Here is a 21,537-nt window from a genome sequence, read left to right as displayed (position 1 = left end):
TGCATTTTCACGGCCTGTTTGCCATCCTTTTGTGATAGAGTTTCTCAGATGTCACTTTAGATATGACTTACTGCTTTGCATTGCAGGAAATGCACATGTTTCTACATCTCGGTGTCCAGTATTAACTGCCAGACTTTTGAACATTTTGAAAAAATGGTTCGTCACACAGGTGCATCTGTGTTTGTCAGACTGGAATTGCAAGGTATTTCATAATGTTGCCTATAGGGCTGATTTCACCTATAGGACTGAGTGTGTTAGAGAAGTCAGATTGACATTTTGAAACTTTGTTCAAACTTGAAGTCATCACATCCACACAGTATATACAGATTCACACCTTAACTCCCTCTTTAACTACTTATCTGGAGAGTTGTGGGATGTTGGAGTTGTTGAAGTTGAAGCGCCTTCCTCAAAACGAGCAGATCTGTATTGTTCGCTGTTTTTAAAAATGAAATGAATGAGTCACTATTTTAACCTAAACAAGATAAAGCTAGATGTTTAAAAAAAGAAAAAAGAAGCTTTCCACTCCTCCTCACCTTCTCTCTCTCTCTCCTCCTTTTCGTATCTCCAGCTGAGGACGACGGGCTCTGGGAGAACGGCCTTTCCTATGAGTGTCGGACACTGCTGTTCAAAGCCATCCACAACTTGCTGGAGCGTTGCCTCATGAATCGCAGCTTTGTTCGCATCGGCAAGTGGTTCGTCAAACCCTACGAGAAGGATGAGAAGCCAATCAACAAGAGGTTTGTGTCCCCACTTGATCTGTTTGGTTCTAGTGTCTGGCGTGTTTCTATCGTTGCTCCTTTTTAAATGCAAGGCTTTGTGTACCTGCACTGTGTGAATATGGGTATTTTCTTGTTTCTTTTCTTATTGTTGCCCTTTTTAGATATGTTATGTCTCTTGTTGTTGGGCTGTGATGTGGTCTGGTGCAGCTCAGTGGGCTGAGCGCTGCTTTAAAAGACACTCGGTTAACAGTTGTTGTTTTTTTTTAAACAGAGTGAGCACTCAGCTTGGAGTTAGCTCACAGTGATTCTTTATCTCCAGCATCGACAAAATGCAGTTTAGAGGTGTGGTTCACCTGCAAATAGTTATCTAAATATATGCAAAATGAACACCCAAAATAAAACCCGAAGCAGCTCTGCTTGCTGGCACATTGTCACATTAGTGCCGTTGAAACTGCTAGCTGCTGTTTATTTATTTTCGTGTGGCCCACTTTTAACTTGTGGCTCTCCAGCTCGCAGGTGGCTTTGCAGTTAGTTTTTTAATGGAGTGCAATGAATTATATTTGACAGCTGCTGCACCTAACGCAAACAAAAAAAAAAAGATGGCAAATTGATCGGGCTTTATATAAATTTGATGTTTATAAAAATAAAAAAAAAGTCTGGATTGGCCCCAATCCTGCAGATCAGCTCGGGACGTTCCCGCATTGTGCACCACATTACAGCTGTGATATGAGGAGTTAAAAAAAAAAAAGAGGTGCTGCTGTGCCAGAGTGCCAGCACTGTCTGTGTCCTATCTCTACTCTCTTCGCTCTGAGTGTGTTTGTGTACAACTGAGACATCCTCCACCTCCTCTCTGCTATCTGCTGAGCTGGATTTCTTGCCGTCGGTGTCTGGGTTTATTGATAAGAGACGGAGGCGCGAGGGTAGTGAGGAGAAAATGACCGTAGCAGTTTTTTGCCATGTGTACCCCCACTACCCTTTAGTCAGCTATTGTTTGATAGCTCAAATGGAGAGCTTTTTTATTTTATTTTTGGTTTTGAAAATGATAGCTGTAATTTTAAGGTGTGACAGATTGAAAACATGCATGAGTAATAACTGCAGGGAAACCAGACATCATCCTCTAAAATTGTGAGAAAAGGATGTTTTGTTTTTTTAATGCCCTCTACAGTTAGCGAAAAACACCCAGCTCTCTTGTATGTGCATGTGTCGCTGTTATTGGAGTTGTTTTGGTGTTGTTGCCAGATTTCCAGGTCAGGTGACCGTGGAGGCTATTCAGCAACAAACTTGTGTGTGTGCACAGACACGTGCCTGTGTGTGTGTGTGTGTGTGTGTGTGTCTGTGTGTCTGTGTGTCTGTGTGTCTGTGTGTGTGTGTGTGTGTGTGTGTGTGTGTGTGTGTTTTTCTGGCCAGTCGCTCTGTCCAGGATAGAAATGGCCAGAACTCTGCTCTCTGCTGTCAGCTTGTCTTTATCATCACCACTCTGCTGTTGGGTGGCACAGCAGAGTTTTACCGCACACTTTTACAGACCATGCATGTGTGGTCAATGACTCTCATCTCTCGGGAAGTGTGATACATTTTCACTCCACCGGCAGAATAATAGACCAAAGAATAGTTAAAACAATACTTAAGAAGCCATTTCTCTTATATTCACGCCTTGTTTTTAGCTCTCTTGCCTCTTTACCCAGTACACTGATGACAGAGGGCCCCAGTCAAGAAAAAAAAAAAAGAGAAAACAATGGTCTTTTCCTCTGTTCTGGAATTCACAGGCCACCCTCTGTCTGTGTTTGGCTCTCTCTCTCTCCCTCTCCCTCCCTCTCTCTCCCTTTCCCTCCATCCCCCTCTGCTGTCACAGAGCAGACTGGGCAGGTTATAAATAGTGGTGCAACCACCCTGAATCTCAGTTGTCGTCAAGGATGTTTCTCCTCTCCCTTTGGTGTGCCCCAGCCACGCTGCGATTTTGTCAAACAGCACCACAAAACTGTGACGGAAATTCACTAGACCCCTTTTGTGTTGTTGTTTTTCTTTTGTCGCTACTGCAGCCGGACCTGCCGGTGCGACAGTGAAACATTTCCTCAGCTGTTATTGAAGACGGGCTGTGGTGTTTGTAATTATTGAATGGCTCAAGTAATATTGGTTTTGGTTTCTTCGTGACCACATAATGCTAAGTAAACAGTGCCGCTTCCAAATGCCTGCAACTGATCCTCTACCTCCTATGTGTCTTGTCTCCATGGAGATGCTCGGATTTGTCCTGCTACTACCACCTTAGCCACCATAGAGAAGTGAGCGTTCACCCCTAGGGAGATTGTCATTGTCATGGGTGGCAGGACGAGGGTTTTCATGTCAGCGCTCGCATCTCACATCATTCTCAGTGACTTCATGGTTCCATAGGAAGCGGTATTGAAAGGTTTCAGGGAATTCCCACTCTTATTGTCCCGTGAAAACTGTACTTAACTGGGCATTGTTTCACGCCCGTACTAGGATACTTTTCCTTCCCCTCTAAATACAGAAACGCACACTAACCTGATTAGTTAGCAGTGTTTGCCAACACCTCTGCTCGTCTCTTCCCTCCAAGCATCCTGCTCACCTCTCACTGGCACTTAAGTAAGCCACTATTGCCTCTTCTACTAAACCACAAGAGGATTTGCAGCAAGGACAAGAAAACATGTTTAAAAGCAGATCTCTGTTTCCTCAGTTTGCTTTTGAAGCGTCATGTGTAGCCAAACATCTGAATGAGAGAACACCACACACACACACACACACACAATGCGATACGCACCATTAAGTCTTTGATAGTCAAAGATAATGCATTTTGCAAAGGTTTAGAATTTAGTTGAGATAGTTGTTGGCTGCAAAATAGTACTGCATTTTTTCCCATGCAGTTACCCACAACACACAAATCTTTCATGAAGATTATTCAAAGCAAGAAATAAAAAAAATCTGTTTGGCTTGGTCAAAACAAATCTGTTTATAGGAAACGCTGGATACCCCTCTGATCATCACACAACTCCTGTGCAGCATCCAGAGTCTCCAGTTGGTGGAGGCTGTAGCCAGCTGACACTGTTCATAACCTCAACCGCAGATCTCAGCCTGTGTTGAAATGCTTACATCATCTCTCCCCCTCCTCCTATTTTAGTTCTCTCTGTGTGTGTGTGTGTGGTAAGCAGTAAACAGCAAAGTGAATTTTCATTAGGGCTATCTCTAATAATGATAACCTCTATCAGTGCCTCAACCGCCTCCTATTGTCTTCTTTTCCTATCAAGATATTATGAGGTAACAGCCCTTTGTTTCACTGTCAGACTCTCAGATTTGTGAGTCAACAATAAAAATAAATGTTTCAAGATCAATGTTAAAATACGACATTGAAAACAATTTAACAGTCTATAAATATAAACGATATATGAGCTCTAAGTATCTATCTATATATTTAAATAAATCAATGCACATTGATTGGTCGAAGCCTTCAATTGCATATGCAGCAGTATGTGTGGATACAGCTGACAGTAATTCTCTTTGTCTGGAGTACAGGCGGCTCCAAGTTGTGCAGCGTGGTTGTTTCTGTGAACCTTATGCTGCTAGGTAGACTGGCTTCAGGAAACACAGAGAGAGAGAGAGAGAGAGAGAGAGAACACAAGGGATGGAGGGAGGGAGGGAGGGAAATGAGCGAGGGAGAGCTCCTCTCTGGTTGTCATGGCAGCAGGGAAATGCACCCTGGGATCGTGTGTTTCCAAGGTGAAGCAGGATGCTCGTGCTCTATTGGTCAGCTCGAGGCAGACTAACTCGTTGACTTGCTCCTAATTGGCTGTGTTACCGAAATTCAGAGCTACAGTAAATCAAGTCGGCTTTGATGTTTCAATTTGATCAGGACAAAAGAGGGGTATCATTTCTTTTTTTTACCTGCTTGGTATGCACTATGTGTTTTAAAGCGGCGTTTACAACACGTGCAATGAACTCCTTGCACAACTTGAGCTGCAATCAGGAGAGTGTTTGATTACCACTCCACTGTATTTGGATATGTGTAGCCTGTTGTGCATTTTGTCTGACTGAAAGCATCATTAACAAATCAAGCCGTTATGAAATGAGGCCAGCGCACAGCAGCTCACGTTACAATGAATACAAAACATAGTTACACAATAACAAACATGCCTGCATAAACGCATGCAGCGAGCGTGCCTGCACTTTTCTGCATGACTGTGCGGTATGTGGCGGAGTGCACTCTCCCCTCTATTGTTTTGGTCCGACGTCGGGAGGTGAACGCGCCATTCCTGGTTGCGCTGTGGCAGGCGGAAGCAGAGAGCAGCACTCTGTTAAGTAGGACAGTGCAGGATAAAGGGCCACTGCCTCCAGTCTGGGGCTAAAGCGCTAAATTTATCCCCTCCCTGCTCCCAGCGCAACACAAACACACAGGGAGACGGGCACACAAACATGTCAACAATCGGCAAGCGAGCCAGTGCACACCGAGGGCAGTCACAGCGCTGGCACACAGGAAGGAGTGACACGTATTGTGCATTCAAGACTAGTACAATTGATGTAAACATGGAGGACAACACAGCACCTTCTTAAATACGCCCATGCCAACACTGAACCCCCTTACACCCCTCCTCCTGCCCCCTATCTCCCCCTGGTCTTCCCTGTACTTCATCAGTCTCTCTAGCAACAGGAACTTTAGGGAGCCTGGGCTGTGGGACCATGTGACCCGGCGCTCTGGATATATCATGTTGCTGGAGAGATCCTGTCCAGAAGATAAATATGGCTCTTAAAGGAAAATACCAGTGTTTTTTCATTGGTACGGGTCATTTCCTTAATTGCTGCACAATTATACATTATTAATAGTCCATTTCCCATTGCATCACTTTAGTGTTACAATTTAAAGCAAAGTCCTTAGCATCACTGACCTTACAAAGACCCTACAATTTGTAGCTACATATGTACTAATGTACACATTTTTAGCTACGAACCCACCTCTGTCACAACTTTCAGCTTCAAGGCAATTTTTTTAAAATGTATGTTGACTGCATTTGTTAAAACAATATATATCCATGGAGTTGTTGCCTGGAGGAAATAAGTAAATCATTTCTCTAAATAAATTGGTATCACTCAGCTGGCACCGACAGATATAGATGGCTTTTATATCAAGGGCAACATTTGTGAGCAAGGTGTATCATTTTGGAGTTAATGAGACTCATGAACTATCGAAGCTAAGATGACTTCAATTTACATATGTCACGACACTGTGCACAGTGAGCAAAACGCTCCGAGTGTTTCAAGTAGTGTGAAGAAACAAGAGACCATCTGAAAACTACCATATTGTAACATTATTCTGCCAATTTCAGCTGCCTTCATTTCCTCTATTGCCCGCTTGAGGCCCTTACAGAACAAAGAATTGTACTTTCATTACTGAAGTTAACAGGCATCATCACTGCTCTTATTATGTATTGAAGTGCTCAGGAAACTCTTATTGGTGTCATCAGTGGAATTCTGAGTGAAAAGAGGGTAGCAGCATTGTGAAATTTCACTTTTCACGCAGGGAATCCTGTGTCCTTACATTTCCTCTGCTCCCTCTCAGCCCCCCTGCTCTTACCCTCCCGTCTCCTCAGCCTCTGTACCCTGCATTCCTCCCATTCCTCCCATCTTCCCATGTGACCAGAGGCAATGGCAGAGTATGGGGCCAAGCGAAGTTCCGAGGAAGTCGTCATAGTCATTCCCTCCCTCCCTTTCTTCTCCCACCCTCCCCTACTCTCTGTTCTTTTCCAAGTAACTGTGACTCCTATGCTACTGTCTTTAATCCAGAGGTTCAGACAGATGGCCACATTTAAAGCTAATCCCTTATACGGTGTCAGGCCTTTAACCTCATCACCGTTGACTACAAGGTGGCCACACAGTGGTCTTGACTAGATTAAAATGTTCAAATGTTCAAAGATTTACTGGAAACTCACTGCAGGGTAAGGCAAACTCTAGAGAAACCCTAAAATTCAGTAAGTCCACACCTACCAGCGCTAGACGAATGTAGGTTTCAGTTCATGTTCACCTCATATGCTAATAATGGCACTTAAGAAATCCTTAAAGCCTCTGGAAACCAAAATCCACAATAGCTTTCTAACTGTGTAATTTAGGTTTTAAGTACATAATAGTAAGCATCTAGAAAGCATTAGACATTAGCTTCAATCCATCAAAGTTTTTATAAATTTTCTTGATATTGAGTTTTGGACGCCGCTATGCTCTGACATTTATTAAGAAAATGAAGTAATACATTCCGTCAACCAATCATAACTGATGTGATGCGCTGATGTGCTGTGGTAAGCTTATTGTCTCATTTCCGGCGGTGGAGTTTCTGTGTCACTGGCAATGTTTCTGTATCTCAACCCAGTTAATTTTACTGTATTCTTCATTTCCTCAGCTGTACATTTAAACACACACTAGTTCAGCTCAAGCTTTCTCCTTCTTTGAGTGACTTTCTCACAATCCACACAGTTGTTGACACTCTTTCCAGATCTGCCAGTTACTTAAGCTTAGCAGTTAGTGATGGCTTCTCACTCTCCTGCTCTCTCTTGCTTGGTGTTTCTTATGTTTAAGATATTCCTCTGCCTCCTTTAGTAATATTGGTACATGTTATAAATGTAGTTTGAATTACCGTGTTACAGGTGAAGCTTAGTGAGTTTGAAGTGCAGCTCTGCACCTGTCATTAGCTAGTGTAGTTAGCCAGCCCCAGTAGTCGGTGCGGGTGTCAATCAAAACGTGATCTGCCACATCTACACAGTCTTGAGAAATGGTCTAAACTGTTTTACTATTTCAAGCCAAATTTCCAGAGGCTTTAAGGCACATTTGTAGGGTTGCAGAATATGTAATCCTTGGAAGGAGCGTAGGATAAGGGTGTAGGATGTGATCCTGTTTGTGTTTGTTCTCACTGTGTAGACAACACTGTGCAGCCATCAGTTAAAACAACTGGTCATTCAAAGTTCATCCTCAAAGTTCAGTTGCTTAAACAGGATACAGTTCATTTTAATGAATTTAAGATTGTATTGACTTTGTAGTAATATCAAAGAGAAGTTGAATGCTGTTGCAGTCTTGAGATATAAAACACATTTCAACATCTGGTCTGTTGAAAATGTAGCACAGGATTTCATCTTTATATTTTAAACTGCTGTAATCCATTGTGAACCCATTTTTCAGTGTCCTTCTAATAGGCGGAGGTTAGGTACTGAGAAAAGATATGAAGACCTGCTGGTATTTGTGATGTATTCCTGGATTATAGATCTGTGTTAGATCTGTGTTACCTCTGTACTACATTTTAAGACCAAGTCGGCCTTTGTAAAAAGTTTATATTGACTTATACAACAGAAGGATCTCTGGAGCTAATGTTATCAGGTAGTACTGCTGAAAAGTAGAGGCGAGAGTCATTCAGTCATTCTACTGTGTAGTGCATCACCTAATTTAGCATAAAAACGAATCAGACAACCTCAGTTGATCATTACAGTTTGGGAGTCAGAGTAAAGCACTTCTGAGTACTTTTTGAGATGTTAAAATTAGCAATATATGCCAATGCTATTATTCTAATTTCACCATTCAGAGACACCAGTCCTCTGTTATTCATTCTGACATTCAGCAAGTTAATTAACTTAGTAAAACTAAAGGATAATATTCTCCAGTTAACCTTTCCTTGCTACTCTGAGATATAAATGTGGCCAAGGCATGTAGTTATATTTTCTGTGTAGAATGTGTCAAAGCTAGTAGTCTGAATTTTAAACCACAGTTATTCTAACATGATTTTCAAAAAGCAGTTCATCTCGCTTGAAAGAAAAAGGGTAAAAGCAGGCCTAGCCTTTGTGTGTTAACAGCAAGACCCAGCTTTAATCCAGGATGAGGCTGACTAATTTGCCATGGCTCTGGGTAATGAACCTTTATTATTAAAATTGCACAACTCACATTACTAATGGCATGATAACCCAATGACTCAATGTGAGGATGGCTTAAGTCGGGTTTATGTGATGGCCACTGAAACCTGTAGATTCTGATTGGCTAGAAAGTGTGAATTTAATTATACTAACTGGACACCTTTGGCACAGGTGTTTGTTTGGAGTTCTAAATGAATGCATCAGTGTTAAACTGGAACAGATACACTGAGTCTCAGCTTGAGAGCTTTGAGATAGGTTATGATCCCATCGCCACTGACAGCTCTCAACAAAAGAAAAAAAAACACCTAAAGTTGGGAACCACACAAATTTAATGTAAAACATGAATCTGGATATCCAAAAGAACAAATGGTTGGAGGAGGAAGGAGAGGACTTTTGTAACTGCAGGGGAAAGGGAAGTGGAACTATTACCAAAACTACACGGAAAATCAAGAGATGTGGAGAAGTTGCAGGTAAGAAAGTGGGACCGGAAAGAGAGACAGTGAGCTACTGTACTGTATGGGTGTCAGTGACAGTTGGAGGGAGAGAGAAGCATTGTGTGTGAGAGAGAGACATTTGATTTTACAGAGCACTACAAAAGGTATACAGACAAAGGACCTTGGTTACATAAGTGCCTCACTTGAAAGTGTTAAAAAAAAAAGAAGCAAAACACAAGACCAATAAACCAACACTACAGACATGACTTTCCGTTGTTACACCAGTTAGAAAAAGAAGTCCAGGTCTTCATTGTCCCCCACTGAGCACAATACTCCCCCTACTGCCCATGTAAGTCTGAAAGCCTGAAAGTCGACCATTTTGTCCACCTGCATAGGGTCACACAGACCACCTCCTGGGCCCGGTTCTCACTGCTAACTTGGCAGTAGTTGATATGAAGTTTTTTATGAGAGTATGGATACCTTTGTTTTCCTGTTAGGTATTTGGGACCATAGACAAAAAAATGAAATGAAAAAACCCCAAAATAAACTCTTAACTAATCAAACATGCCCACCAACCTAGGACCCCAGACAAATACATGTTTGGCTTCCACATTGTGAACAAAAGAGACACACTTCCCTGTGATCAGGATCCAGGTGCGCTTGGTGTCTGTTCATGGCTATTGCACCATGTACAATTCTCTGCTGGAGGTCACCTGACCCGTTTTTTCGACTGGCAGCCTGTACGAGGACCGCCAGCAGCCTTTTGGGGAAGAGCCTACGCCAGTAAACTCAGTCACCTTAACACTTTCATGGCCAGCAGAGCCTGAAAGTGCCTAACCTTCGCGCATTGGACATAAGTTGTCTCCACCCCCCCCCCCCCAAGTCCTCAAAACCTGCAAGCCGTGGGGTTGTGAAAAAAGGGAGGTGGCTCTCCCCCTCCTCTTAACATTCTCCTCTCACTCAAAACACACCATTTGGTGACTGTGGCATACCACACGACCAGAGCCAATACCATGTATAGTCAGATCTGTTTGGTTCCACTTGGGTATTTCACACATTGACATACAGACCCAAGACCCGCAGCAGTAAAAGGAAAAGGACTCTATAAGACTGAGTAGAGTTTGTACCATAAATGACTCAGGTCCAGGGTCAGGTCTCGGTTCATCAAAAACGAGTGAATCTCTACAGAGAGGTAATGTTCATGAGACCACTATGGCCCACTGGGCGTCTTCAGCCAGACTACTTGGTGGAAGTAGGACAGCGCCACAGCAATACTTGACCCCGATACGACAGTTTGGGTAGTAACCATTTCCATTTAGACAACTTGGCACACCCTTTCTTCATCACACCCTCCTAAAAACACCCCCAACAACTCTCCCTCTCTCTCTCTCTCTCTCTCTCTCTCTCTCTCTCTCTCTCTCTCTCTCTCTCTCTCTCTCTCTCTCTCTCTCTCTCTCTCTCTCTCTCTCTCTCTCTCTCTCTCTCTCTCTCTCTCTCTCTCTCGTCTATCCTACCTGGAATCCCTCTTTTTCCACCTTTTGCCCAGTTTACCTTTGCCTTCAGATTCAACCCCAGACCGCCTGTAGAGCTTCAATGTCCCCCTGATCCCTTACAAACACATTTCTTTCATCTGCATAAGCAGAAACTATCAAAGTTAAATTGTGTTGTTTCCCTGGCTGAGCAAACACACTAAGCCGGCTTCTCAGTCTCCTCAGCAGTGGTTCGAAAGCCAGACTGCATCCCTTCTTTACCCCCCCCCCCCCCCCAAACACTCAGCACCACTGTAAAATAACCCCACCCATTATACAAAATATTTATGAAAACTAAAGGCCTTAAGTACTGAAAATGAATAGCCATTGTCCACCCTGTCAAATTCTTTCTCTTGATCTAAAGAGAAAATACCAATGTCAAGCTCATAGAGTTTACACAGGTCAAGCTTGAAAACAAAGAGACTGTCCATTATTGTTCTGCTCTGTACATGGTATGTTTGCTCCATATTAACAAGTATATCCAGAAAGTCCCTTAGTCTGTGCATTTTGGGGCTACTGGTCCCAGTTTTTCAGCAAAACTAAATCTACTTTTTTAGGTAGCAGGGAGAGAACTGCCCTACTCCATCATTCCTGCATGAAAGTACTCCAAGAGTAACTTATGCGGGTCAGGTCCAACGGAACACCAGAAATGCTTATAAAAGTCAGTGGTTATCCCAGATATTCCTGGAGCCTATCCTGAAGCCATCTGACCAACATCTGCAGTCAGGTCCTCCAAGCTGTGTTCTCAGTTCTGCCTTTTTCTCAGGACCAAGCGGAGGAAGCCCTCCAGCAACTTTCCAGCACTGTCTGGATCTCACTCCTCTCCTCCAAAGAGAGAAGAGTAAAAAGGTACAGCATGACTCCTCATTTCGTTTGGATCTGTCGTCACCCTGCCTCTAGGGAGCTTTAAATACGTCATCAACTTTCTCCTTGCAAACGGTCTTCTCCAAACTGAAGAAGAGCTTGGAGCAATCCATGTCTTTGATGAGGAAACAAGACCTCACTAGGGCTCCTGTTACTCTCTCCTGGATAAAAGTCCTGAGCTCCAGTCTTTTCTCATGCAGCAGGCCCTCACAGCAAAGTCTGGATTACTGTTCAGTGCACATTCAATGTTCTTTATACTATTCTCCAGCTTCTGGACCGCTGCTTCAATCCGAGCAGTGGAGTGTGACGTGTACTGCTGACAGAAGACACAAATGTGTGCCTTTCTCACTTACCACCTCTGCCTTGACGAATCAAAATTGTCCTTTTGTTTTGCCTGGCTGGCTCTGTTTACCCTGAAATTGCTCACCCTGACCCATGTGTACTGTCTAGCAATGGGGGGTTTAAGCCATGCATCTAGTAGGTCTAACTTAGTGGCTATTCTGCCTAAGCTACCAGATGACTGAACGCGTGGTCCCTCGCTTATACTGTCCATGGTGAAATCAATGGTTCCAGTAGTTCCTTTCCCCAACTATAATCAGTGGCTCCGAACCATACTTCTGCAGCTCATCCCTCAAAACACCAAGAAAAGCTAATCCGTCAGCTTCCAGATTTGGGGCATAGGCATTCATTTAACAGAAAGTGCACTCTTAAATTTCTATCCTTAGAATCAGACATCTCCCCTTAACTAACTCCACAGTTGATAAAAGCCTTGGATTAATTCTTTTAATTGATAGCACTGCAACCCCACCCCACCCACTGAGGTTGGTAACACGGATGAGTGTATACAACCCTCCCCAATCTATCTCATTAGTTTGATTGCTATGATTTTCCTGCAGAAAAACCACATCTTTTTCTGCTTCTCAACCACAACCACTAAAGCGCTCTTACATCTGTCCCTCCCACCATTTATGTTAAGAGATCCAACCCTGAGCCCCTGCATAAGAAGGGAAGAGTGGAGGAAAAACACTGAGACAGAAACAGACCAGCATGGAACAGCAAAGAGAAGAAAGCACCCTGTGATGCATGATCATAGTTTATTTCACAAGTTTCCCTTTTGTGGCCTTTCTTAAGGCTGTAATGTGCTTCTTAAAGGGAAATCATTTTTTCCGCATCAAGCAGCTTGAAGCCCACCTACTTCTGCAGAAAAATCCTGATGACCTGATGAACTTCTCTGTATCAACAAATTAATCTTTTACTTTCACTGACATCCCAAAAGTTTCATCCAAAAAAAACAATTTTCTCCAGATCCATGTTTTGGAAAGATGTTTCACCAACTGACACACTATCCGAGTGTGAATTATATTCCATATCCTCAGCCTCACCTGTTACCTGGCTACTGGGAAACTCATCTGCACTACCTGTAGGCCTACCACCGCCCTCCACACTCACTACTCACCACGGATCACATCCTCAGTCCCTGCTGAGCTGCTTGATGCAGCCGCTTCGTCAGCTGCAGGTGTTCCTGCAGGCTCTGCCCCTGTGTCGGAGCCCACAGTCTGGGAAGCTATTTCCTTATTGACCACCATTCAGGCTGACTGTTCCTCCCACTGACGCTTTACGTCTCTCCTTGCCTCTGAGGCATTTTTGGTGGGTGGGATGTCAGCGTCTGTGGTTTCAGCCTCTGCCTGCTGTCTGTGCGAAAATGCAAAGTGCTTGTGGCCGACATCGCCATACTAACAATTTAAACTGCCCCAAACTAGCTTACACCATTTACAAGCCATCACCGCTTTTCACTCCAGAGGCAACCTCCAGACTATTGTGTCGCAGAGTTCAACAACTTAAATGCCTGCCTCCTGAGTGACTGAACATGTTTCAGCTTTGGATCTTTACATCCGAGAGAGAGAAAGCACTGGTGAATTTGCCAAACCTCCGCTGCTCATTTTCCAACAGTCGATTGAAAATAAACTGACTCTGACAGAGGGAACCGACAACAGGGAAACAGTGGTGTAGATGTCCCTGATAACTACACCACTCTCAATCATCTCACTGACAAGTCGCTCCTCCTTCAACACCAACACCGCAGTCTTGTTCATCATGGAAGCAAACAGTAGGTTCCATTTCCAACCTGCTCTGTAGCTGCCAATAAAACCTCCTCCTCCACCACACAGGGCTCCAGCTGGATTTTCCGCATTCCATGATGGAGGAACGGAGGTGACGTGTCAGAGGATGCCATTCCTCCACAAAACAATGTAAAACTAAAACTAAGTAACATTATTTATGGAAAGAGCATTGCACTTTATTCTTGCATGTTGAGCATGTTCAAGAATTAAAAAAAGTATTTTTCACTCATGATTTCAAAACATGTCAGGATTTTAAAACTCTTGACTTAGCCTTCCCTTCCTGTGTAGTTAGGCATTGCCTAGCAATGCACACATCAGTCAGTCTGAGCCCCAGGAACTATATTTTACAATATATAAACAGAAAAACAAGATCAGAATTAGTTGTAAAAGCAAAAGATCAAGTATGTTGTTAAATGTTTGCTTTTTGTCGTCAAGTGGCCGTGGTATAAACAGGACATCAGCCTTCAAGTGTGTGCAGGCCCCTTCCTCAACCATTACAATCATGAAGTGATCAACTTGTCCGGTATTACGCTTTGCTTAAAATTCCTTCCTATTACCTTTCTCCTTACATACTCCTTATTATTACATAACTTGTTATAATCCTTACAGACCACCGTAACATGGTTTTTCCACTGACATGTTTATAGAGTCTTATGCATTACGTTTGCAAGTATAACACATTGCTTCAAAAGAGTGCATATTTTGACAAATAAATACATTTTGCACTGCAGTGATAAACTGAGTGCCTCCTTCACAAGAAGAAACAGATGCGGCGTCACCGTCACAATGCATTTGCAAATTGATTATGTGAACACGACAATGAGTGTAATTACAGAAAATGTTTGTTTCCGAAGAGCAAAGGTATCCTACTCAGATTGAGACAGTGGCTTTTTTTTCTCCTTTTTTTTAGCTGACAGCAGGTGTATTAGAGGAGCCCCAGTGTGTGTGTGTGTGTGCGATATAGCCTAAACGTGCAGAGAGCTGGAATCTGACTTGCTGTCAGGGTTATGTCAGTATTATCTTTAGTCTGCTCCTGCTGTATCTGTGTGTGGCTATGATACACTCGCAGAGGATCGGATTTGTCCTCTTTTTTTATGGACTTGTCGTTCTATCTCTTCCCATTTCTCTCTCCCTTCCAAGTTTAATCTGACATATATAAATAGGCTCACCCCCCTCTCCGTTTGTGGCAGAGGGAAATCAATTCAAAGTAATAGAGCCTTTGCGTGTGTGTGTGTAAGTGAATGTGCTGGCCTTAAGAGTTTTAGTTTAGTGTTTTCCCCAACACCTTGTCTCCTGTGTGAAGTGTGTGCTAAAGCTGAAGCAGGCGTGTCTCTTAAGGCTTGGCGTGTTTGTGTTACATTGGCAGCAGACAGTGCTGTTGTTTCCCAACGGTCAGGTGGCTAGACAGTAGGGAAGATTATATCATCCCGGAAATGTGCCCACTAACTCAACGCTGTTTACCTTCTTCATTCTTTCTATCGAATGTCATGTTCTAAATGTTTAATACAGTTCAAATTCACAAAGCCTTGCAATGTAACGCATTCCGCAGACAGCCGATTATGATTATCATGTTAACAAATATGCAAACTCCCTCCACTATTGTTCAGGAAATTAAACTTGCTTCTTTCTTAGAAAAAAAGACACTAGAAGTTTCTTTTACGTCAGTGTTCCCACACACAACTATTTATCCTCATTCATGTGGCGGCCGCCTGTTTTGTTGTAAGCTTTAATTGCAGAAACGTTGTTTATTAATGTCGTGCCAGAAACTCTTCCAAAGCTGGCCCGTCCTGTCACTGCAGCAGCACATGACCAGTCAAAACATGTTTACATGCCCTGGATCATATTAACAAGCTGCTGCTGTAAATGGCAGATATCCATGAAGAAGACAGAGGTGACAGCTGTGTCCACTAATGTGGAAAGGCTAGAGATGGAAGGAAAAAGAGAGGGGGAGGGGGGGGGGGTCTTTACAGTTGAAGAGACACTTGTTGCTGTTATTATTATTGTTGTTGTTGTGCTGAGGAAGTGTACATTGGCTAAAACGGAAACTCAGTTCATAGAGCGAGGCCGGCCAAGCCCAGCAAACATCTGTGGAATGTAACAGCTCTGCAGCCTCCTTCCTTTTTTTTTTTTTCTTCTCTCCCCTCTCATACTTCCCCTAAGCCATCGCTGACAGTTCAAGGCTTCCACTTGACTTTTGATTCACCTCAAATCAAGTTTCATATTTCTTCTGTAACTCTGTGTCTATATGTGTGTATGTGTGTGTGTATATGCGATCATCCGATGCCTGAAAAGAGAAAGCTTGTGACTCCTTGGGCAGGAATATTTTTGGTTCCTCGTGGTCAGTGACAGAGCTGCGTCACCTTTCACAACCTTGACACAATTTGTTTTACGCTTTTAGTAACAAGATAAAAACTTAGAAACGCATCGATTTTAAAAAGTACAGAGAGTGAAATCCAGTGCAGATTGGCGAAGCTTGTAAAAACAACTCACATTAAAGCAAACAAAAGAAAGGGAGCCAAAATCATGCCATGCTCTGGTACAATTGTGTTTGGTTACAACATTTAATGAATACATGAAACACGAAATTATAGTGCTGTGTTGAAAATGCAACAGAATTTTTATGTTTTTTTATAGAGGTATTAAATCATAATTTTTCTGCTTTAACTTAAAAAAAAAAAAAAAAAAAAAGCCTCCTGTAGACAGGTGTTGTCAATTAGCCTTTTGCTACAAACACTAAATACAGCACATCTGGTGCTTGTGCATAATTTTATGTTGTGATGTAAATGTCAAAAAATAAGCAAATTAATAAATAAAAATTTAAATAAAGAAAGTGGCACTAATGCACAAGAATTTGTCAGGAACAACATAATCCCATGAAGCTAAATGAATAAAATTACAGTGCATATTAATTTATAGCAGCTCAGGCAGTGGATGAATGAATATGGAAGCTCTGTCCCTTTTAGGTTTACACGTGAAGCTGCTTTTGTTGCTATTTGCTCTAACAGCGAGCCACAAATTCATCTGCTGGCAAGCCTGGATATAGATAACACAGGAGATAATGAGGTGGTGTTGCTCGCAGAGTTATTGGTTTATTCTGGAACAACAAGCTTGTTTCTTTCCATCGCTGCAGTCGTCCGCCATTTATTTGTTCGAGAGGAAAGGTTTTGAGCGGATAAGAGATTATTCTAACAAAAGTAAATACAAGATTATTCTTTAAAGCAGATCAGCCATCTTTTGACTTTAAAGGATGGTTGGCGAATGAGATTTGAGGGGAAAATGTGGAATATATATCCAGTGCAATTTAGAGATGATCAAAAAGTCCTATTCTGTACACTGCTGAGATAAATGCCGTATCAAAACTTTGGTGACACGGCTGATCATCTGTTTGTGTGCCACCCAGCAGCCCATCCATGTGACAGTGATAGGGACTGTCAGTCCCGCTCGGCTCCCTCCCTCGATCTGATCTCTCCCTGCCGCCGCACCAGGACGCTGCTGGCCTCGTGGCACCTCATTTCCATGGCATTCCAGCTGAAGGCAAATGTGCCCACCTGCCCTCCTCTCCTTTTTTTGGTGTGTGGCCCTTGCTCCAAATCCTCAGCGGATTATCTTATTGTCTCCTTTACCAAGCCAAAGGCCACTGGCCATTTGCATCTGAGAGGTGGAGCAGGGGAGTTGTCAGAGCAGACTGTGAGCGAGCATACGCTGTGTGTGTCTGTGTGTGTGTGTGTGTGTGTGTGTGTGTGTGTGTATGTATGTGTGTGTGAAGGCGAGGAGATGGCAGCCCAGTCCATTTGCCAGTTAATAGATGAAGAGCAGAGGAGAGGGGAGTGAGAGGAAAAGGTGGAGACGGAGAGACAGAGATGATTAAAAGACCTTGTGGCTTTTTGTCAGAGGCTACAACATCAAACCTCCCGTCTTCATACCCTCTTTCTCTCAACATCACACACAGAGAGAGAGAGAGAGGCGGATAAAAACACGTAAAGTGAGATCCCACCAATCTAGTTAATGAACACGATAGTCTGACAAGTGTGCAGTCGTTTTGAAAGCTGTTCAACTCTGCATTTCGGGTACTCTGCAGCCTGCCGTGTCACATATTTACTCTCCATCGTTACGCTAAAAAGATATATTTAATTCCTCTTATTATACAACAAACAGACGAGCAGAGAAATATTTAGTCGTTCAGAGAGGGATTTGCGTGTCCGTTAGCTCATGCACAGTTTGCTGCTGACAGGTGGTGTTTTAATCACAGGCACGCACAGTTTTTTTTTCTGTGGTGCTCAACACCGGGCTCCAGTTTTTGGCTTTTTTTTTTTTTTTGAAGTGTAAGCAGTATCTGGCTGCAGGGGAGATGACATTCAGAAATCCCAGAGAACCTGAGTCTTGAGGCAGGATCGATACACTATAACAGACGCAATGAGTCATGGATTAGGGCCCCCAAGGGGTCCCTAAGGGGCTTCCTGAGGACCCTTAGGCAAAATAGGAAATAGTTTTCAAATGAAAGCCTAATTTCATTATGGTTTTAATTTGGAGAAAGGCAGAAGGGAAGTGTTAAACCTCCCCTGTAAGACCTTAAATTGTCACTTCTGCGTTGGTAAAGATTAAACAAACAAGATATACTGTTTTAATTAAAGAGCTTTTAGAGGATTTAGTTACCTGTGGCAACTATTTTGATAAAGCTTTATTGTTTAAGTCATATATTCTATCAAAACTGACAAACATCACCATCACATCACCATTTCCAGCATCTTAGTTGTGGGTATTTTCTGCTTTTCACTATTTTATATGTCTTGGGTTTTGGGCAGTTGAACAGACATTTGAAGTTGTCACCCTGGGCATGTGGAAACTTTTTTTCTATTTTCATTTTCAAACTATTTTCTTTTCTCAGCATGACTTTTATTTCAAATTCAGCAGAAAAAAATTATGAAATTGTTAGTTGCTGGCTGTAGCTTCATCTTTGTTATAATGAAAGTATATCCAAAAACAAATGAGGGCCTCAGCATATATATAAATGTTATAATATATCAGAACGTACTTAAATCAGCGTAGTGGCTTTACCATGCCTACACTTTGACCTACTCCACCTTTTCCTAGCTGCCACACACGCACACACTTTTCTCACCGGGCTGAACAGCTGCTGTTTGTGTGGCCCGCATGCTGAGGCACACGCGCTCCTGTTTGCCGCACCAACAGGCCGTGAATGTTTGCAGAAGAATAAAATTTGGCATGACGATGCGTGTTTGTGTATGTCACACACGTGTGGACAGGACAGCAAACACTCCTGCACGCAAGCACACACCCACCCACACACCCACACACATACACACACATACACACAGACTGATCCAGTAGGCTCGTGTTGCAGTTTGTCACAGTGAGAGCTCTACTAAATCCTGTTCCTTTTGTGTGTGTGAGGGAGTGTGAGGGAGTGACGCAGCGGTGAAAAAACTTGTCATGTGCTGTTGTTGTTGTTGTTGTTTCTGTGGCGCGAACCAAACACCTGTTGACATGTGACCCACCCTTTTGTCAGCCGTCACTCTGCAACTCAGCTCTCCAAGTCTCGAGGAGGGAGACGTTGCTATAAATCACAACATCTGATACAGCTGACCTACAGATTTATGTTCAGTGCTCATGTGATTATTTAATCTGAAAAACTTAAGTTACAGAAGCATGAATAATAAATCACTGAAACTTTTTGTGCTTCAACTTTAGATTAAAGAGTTCAAACGAGCTGACAAGCCATCAGATTACAGTCCTTAAGTGACTTTTATGTATTTTAAGTCATATTTTCATATAGAACAAGCTGTAATCTAATCACTAGTAATATGATCATTTGGCATTAAAGACTTTTTAATGCCAACAGCTGGCATGTCTGATAATCTTCTTAGCCAATCAGCTGACACCGACAGAGCAATCTGTACAATCAGATTTGTAAATAATCTGAATAGAATATATTAGAATCTGGTGCGATGCAATGAAAGTGTGTCCGTGTGTTTGCGCTTTGTTTTGATACGTGTTGGGTTGCACTTCTGCCTGCTGAGCCACAGATGGCAGCCCTCTACCTCAAGCTTACAAATGCCCTGCAAATACGTGTGTGCGTGTGCGTGTGTGTGTAGTGTCAGGTTTTCTTTGCTTGTGAGAGGAAAGCGATAGGCCGCGGTTCTGTTGATGTCTGCAGAATGTAACAACCTCCTCTCTCTCTCTCTCCTTGTCGTTGCGTAGCCTGTATCCCTTCTTTTTTTCCTCCATCTGCATGAAGTAATACACCAAGTTATTAGCAGGATAGCTTGTTGGTCAGCTCATACATTCTTGTAACGACAGCACAGTCAACAAATCCATCCTTTTTAACAGATTAATGGGCTCATACGTCTCCCAGTATTTTTGGCTTATTCCTTTCAAGAGTGCCTCAAATAACCCAAACACTCCATGCTAGGCTGCCTGGCTTCCTTGATGCGGCTCCACGCTGTGCTAATAAAGAGGCGACATGCCTGGCTACCATTTTAACCCCCTCACCTATGTTTCTTTACATGCTGTTTTTTTTTTAATATACCCTGCAAGTGGCTGGAGAAACATGCCCTGCCCCAGGACCGGAGGGTGTTATACAAAACACACACACACACACACACACACACACACACACACACACACCTCCTCCCTGCAGACGCTGCATGCTGCAGTCAAAGGAGCCGAGTGTAATTTACTACTTGAGCGCCGGAGCAGCGGTGACACACCTCCCCGAACAAAGGCGTCTTTGCTCTCCGTGCCAGCATGTGGTCTAATTCCCCAGTTGTCTTTTCACAAGCTCGCCTGGCTGCTCACCAGTGTTTTTTTTTCTTTCTTTCTTCCCTCCACTTCTCCTCACGTGACCGCTGCTAATAACTGTCGTTACCTTTTAAGTTTGTACTAGCATCATATCTTTTAATCCTACCTCTCCTGCCGGGCAATTGATCCTGGTGGAATACTGTTATGTTGGCAATTATGAATGAAATGTGTTACACTGGAGGTCGATACAGGATGTTGCAATCCTTGATTTTTTTTACATTTTGATTTTTGTTTTATTTCACTAAACTGTGCTGAAGGAATGTGGATGGTGTTAGATGATGATGATGCAAGACGACAGTTTATACTACATACATAAATACACACTCATGTAAGCAAAGATTTCATGAGTGTAGAACAATTTGGCTCAGTGTTATGAATGGTATCATTGGGATTTTATAACACTACTACTTCTTATTGATTAAAAGAAATGCATTCAAAGTAGGATTAGAATTAATTTATATTTGAAATATGATTGCTAGAAGCTGAAGCCTGAGTCTCTGTACTGTATTGGTCCATCTAAACAACACACTGACATGTGTATAATTCAGAAATTAGTCATAGTGTTGCCTGAATTTTCCTCTGTTAGTTTGAATGGAAATTAAATCACTTAATGTAATCTGTTTGGCACAAGTGGAATGAATCTAGAGGATTAGATTAAACTGTGTGGCTTAATAAAAAAATAAAAAAAATGAGTTCCAGCCTATAGGTTTAGAGGAGGCTGCACTACTATAAGACAGATTCAATCTGTCCCATAAAGTAAACACGCTCCAGAACATGCTGGCATGGTTTACATGACTTTTTGTCCTGTTAAGCCTCCCTTGACATCTGTCTTATGGCTGTATATACATTGAAAGAATTATTAGTCTCTGTATTAATTCCTGCTGTCTACACCGGCCATGAAGAGATTTCCTCTTAATGTGACTACAGTGTTGAGTTATCCACAGTTTTCACTCTGTGCAAACATGTTATAAAGTTCATTTAAGGCTAATTTGAGGCTTCAACAGTTACAAATATCAGGCTGGTAGCTGCATTTTACTCTGCTATTTCCTTCAGTCTGTGTTTTTAGTACAAAACTCCTGTTTAGTGTCACTAGCCCTTCTTTGCAGATGCACAAGTCTGTCTGTGGTAACACAAAGTTGGAATTTCTGAACTAAAAATTTAGTAAT

General features: G+C 42.6%; 1 protein-coding gene across 1 annotated transcript in view; it reads left to right on the top strand.

Annotated features, from left to right (window-relative positions):
* Positions 1-21,537, top strand: part of med13a (mediator complex subunit 13a) — a 78,774-nt gene that overhangs the window by 20,459 nt on the left and 36,778 nt on the right. The window contains 1 exon segment of the mRNA XM_062433879.1: positions 569-737. Coding sequence (XP_062289863.1) covers positions 569-737 — 169 coding nt within the window.

This window comes from Scomber scombrus, chromosome 14 (assembly GCF_963691925.1).
Source record: "Scomber scombrus chromosome 14, fScoSco1.1, whole genome shotgun sequence".
Lineage (NCBI taxonomy): Eukaryota > Metazoa > Chordata > Actinopteri > Scombriformes > Scombridae > Scomber > Scomber scombrus.
The sequence above is the reverse complement of the archived record's forward strand: the minus strand, read 5'-3'. Positions and strand labels throughout refer to the sequence as shown.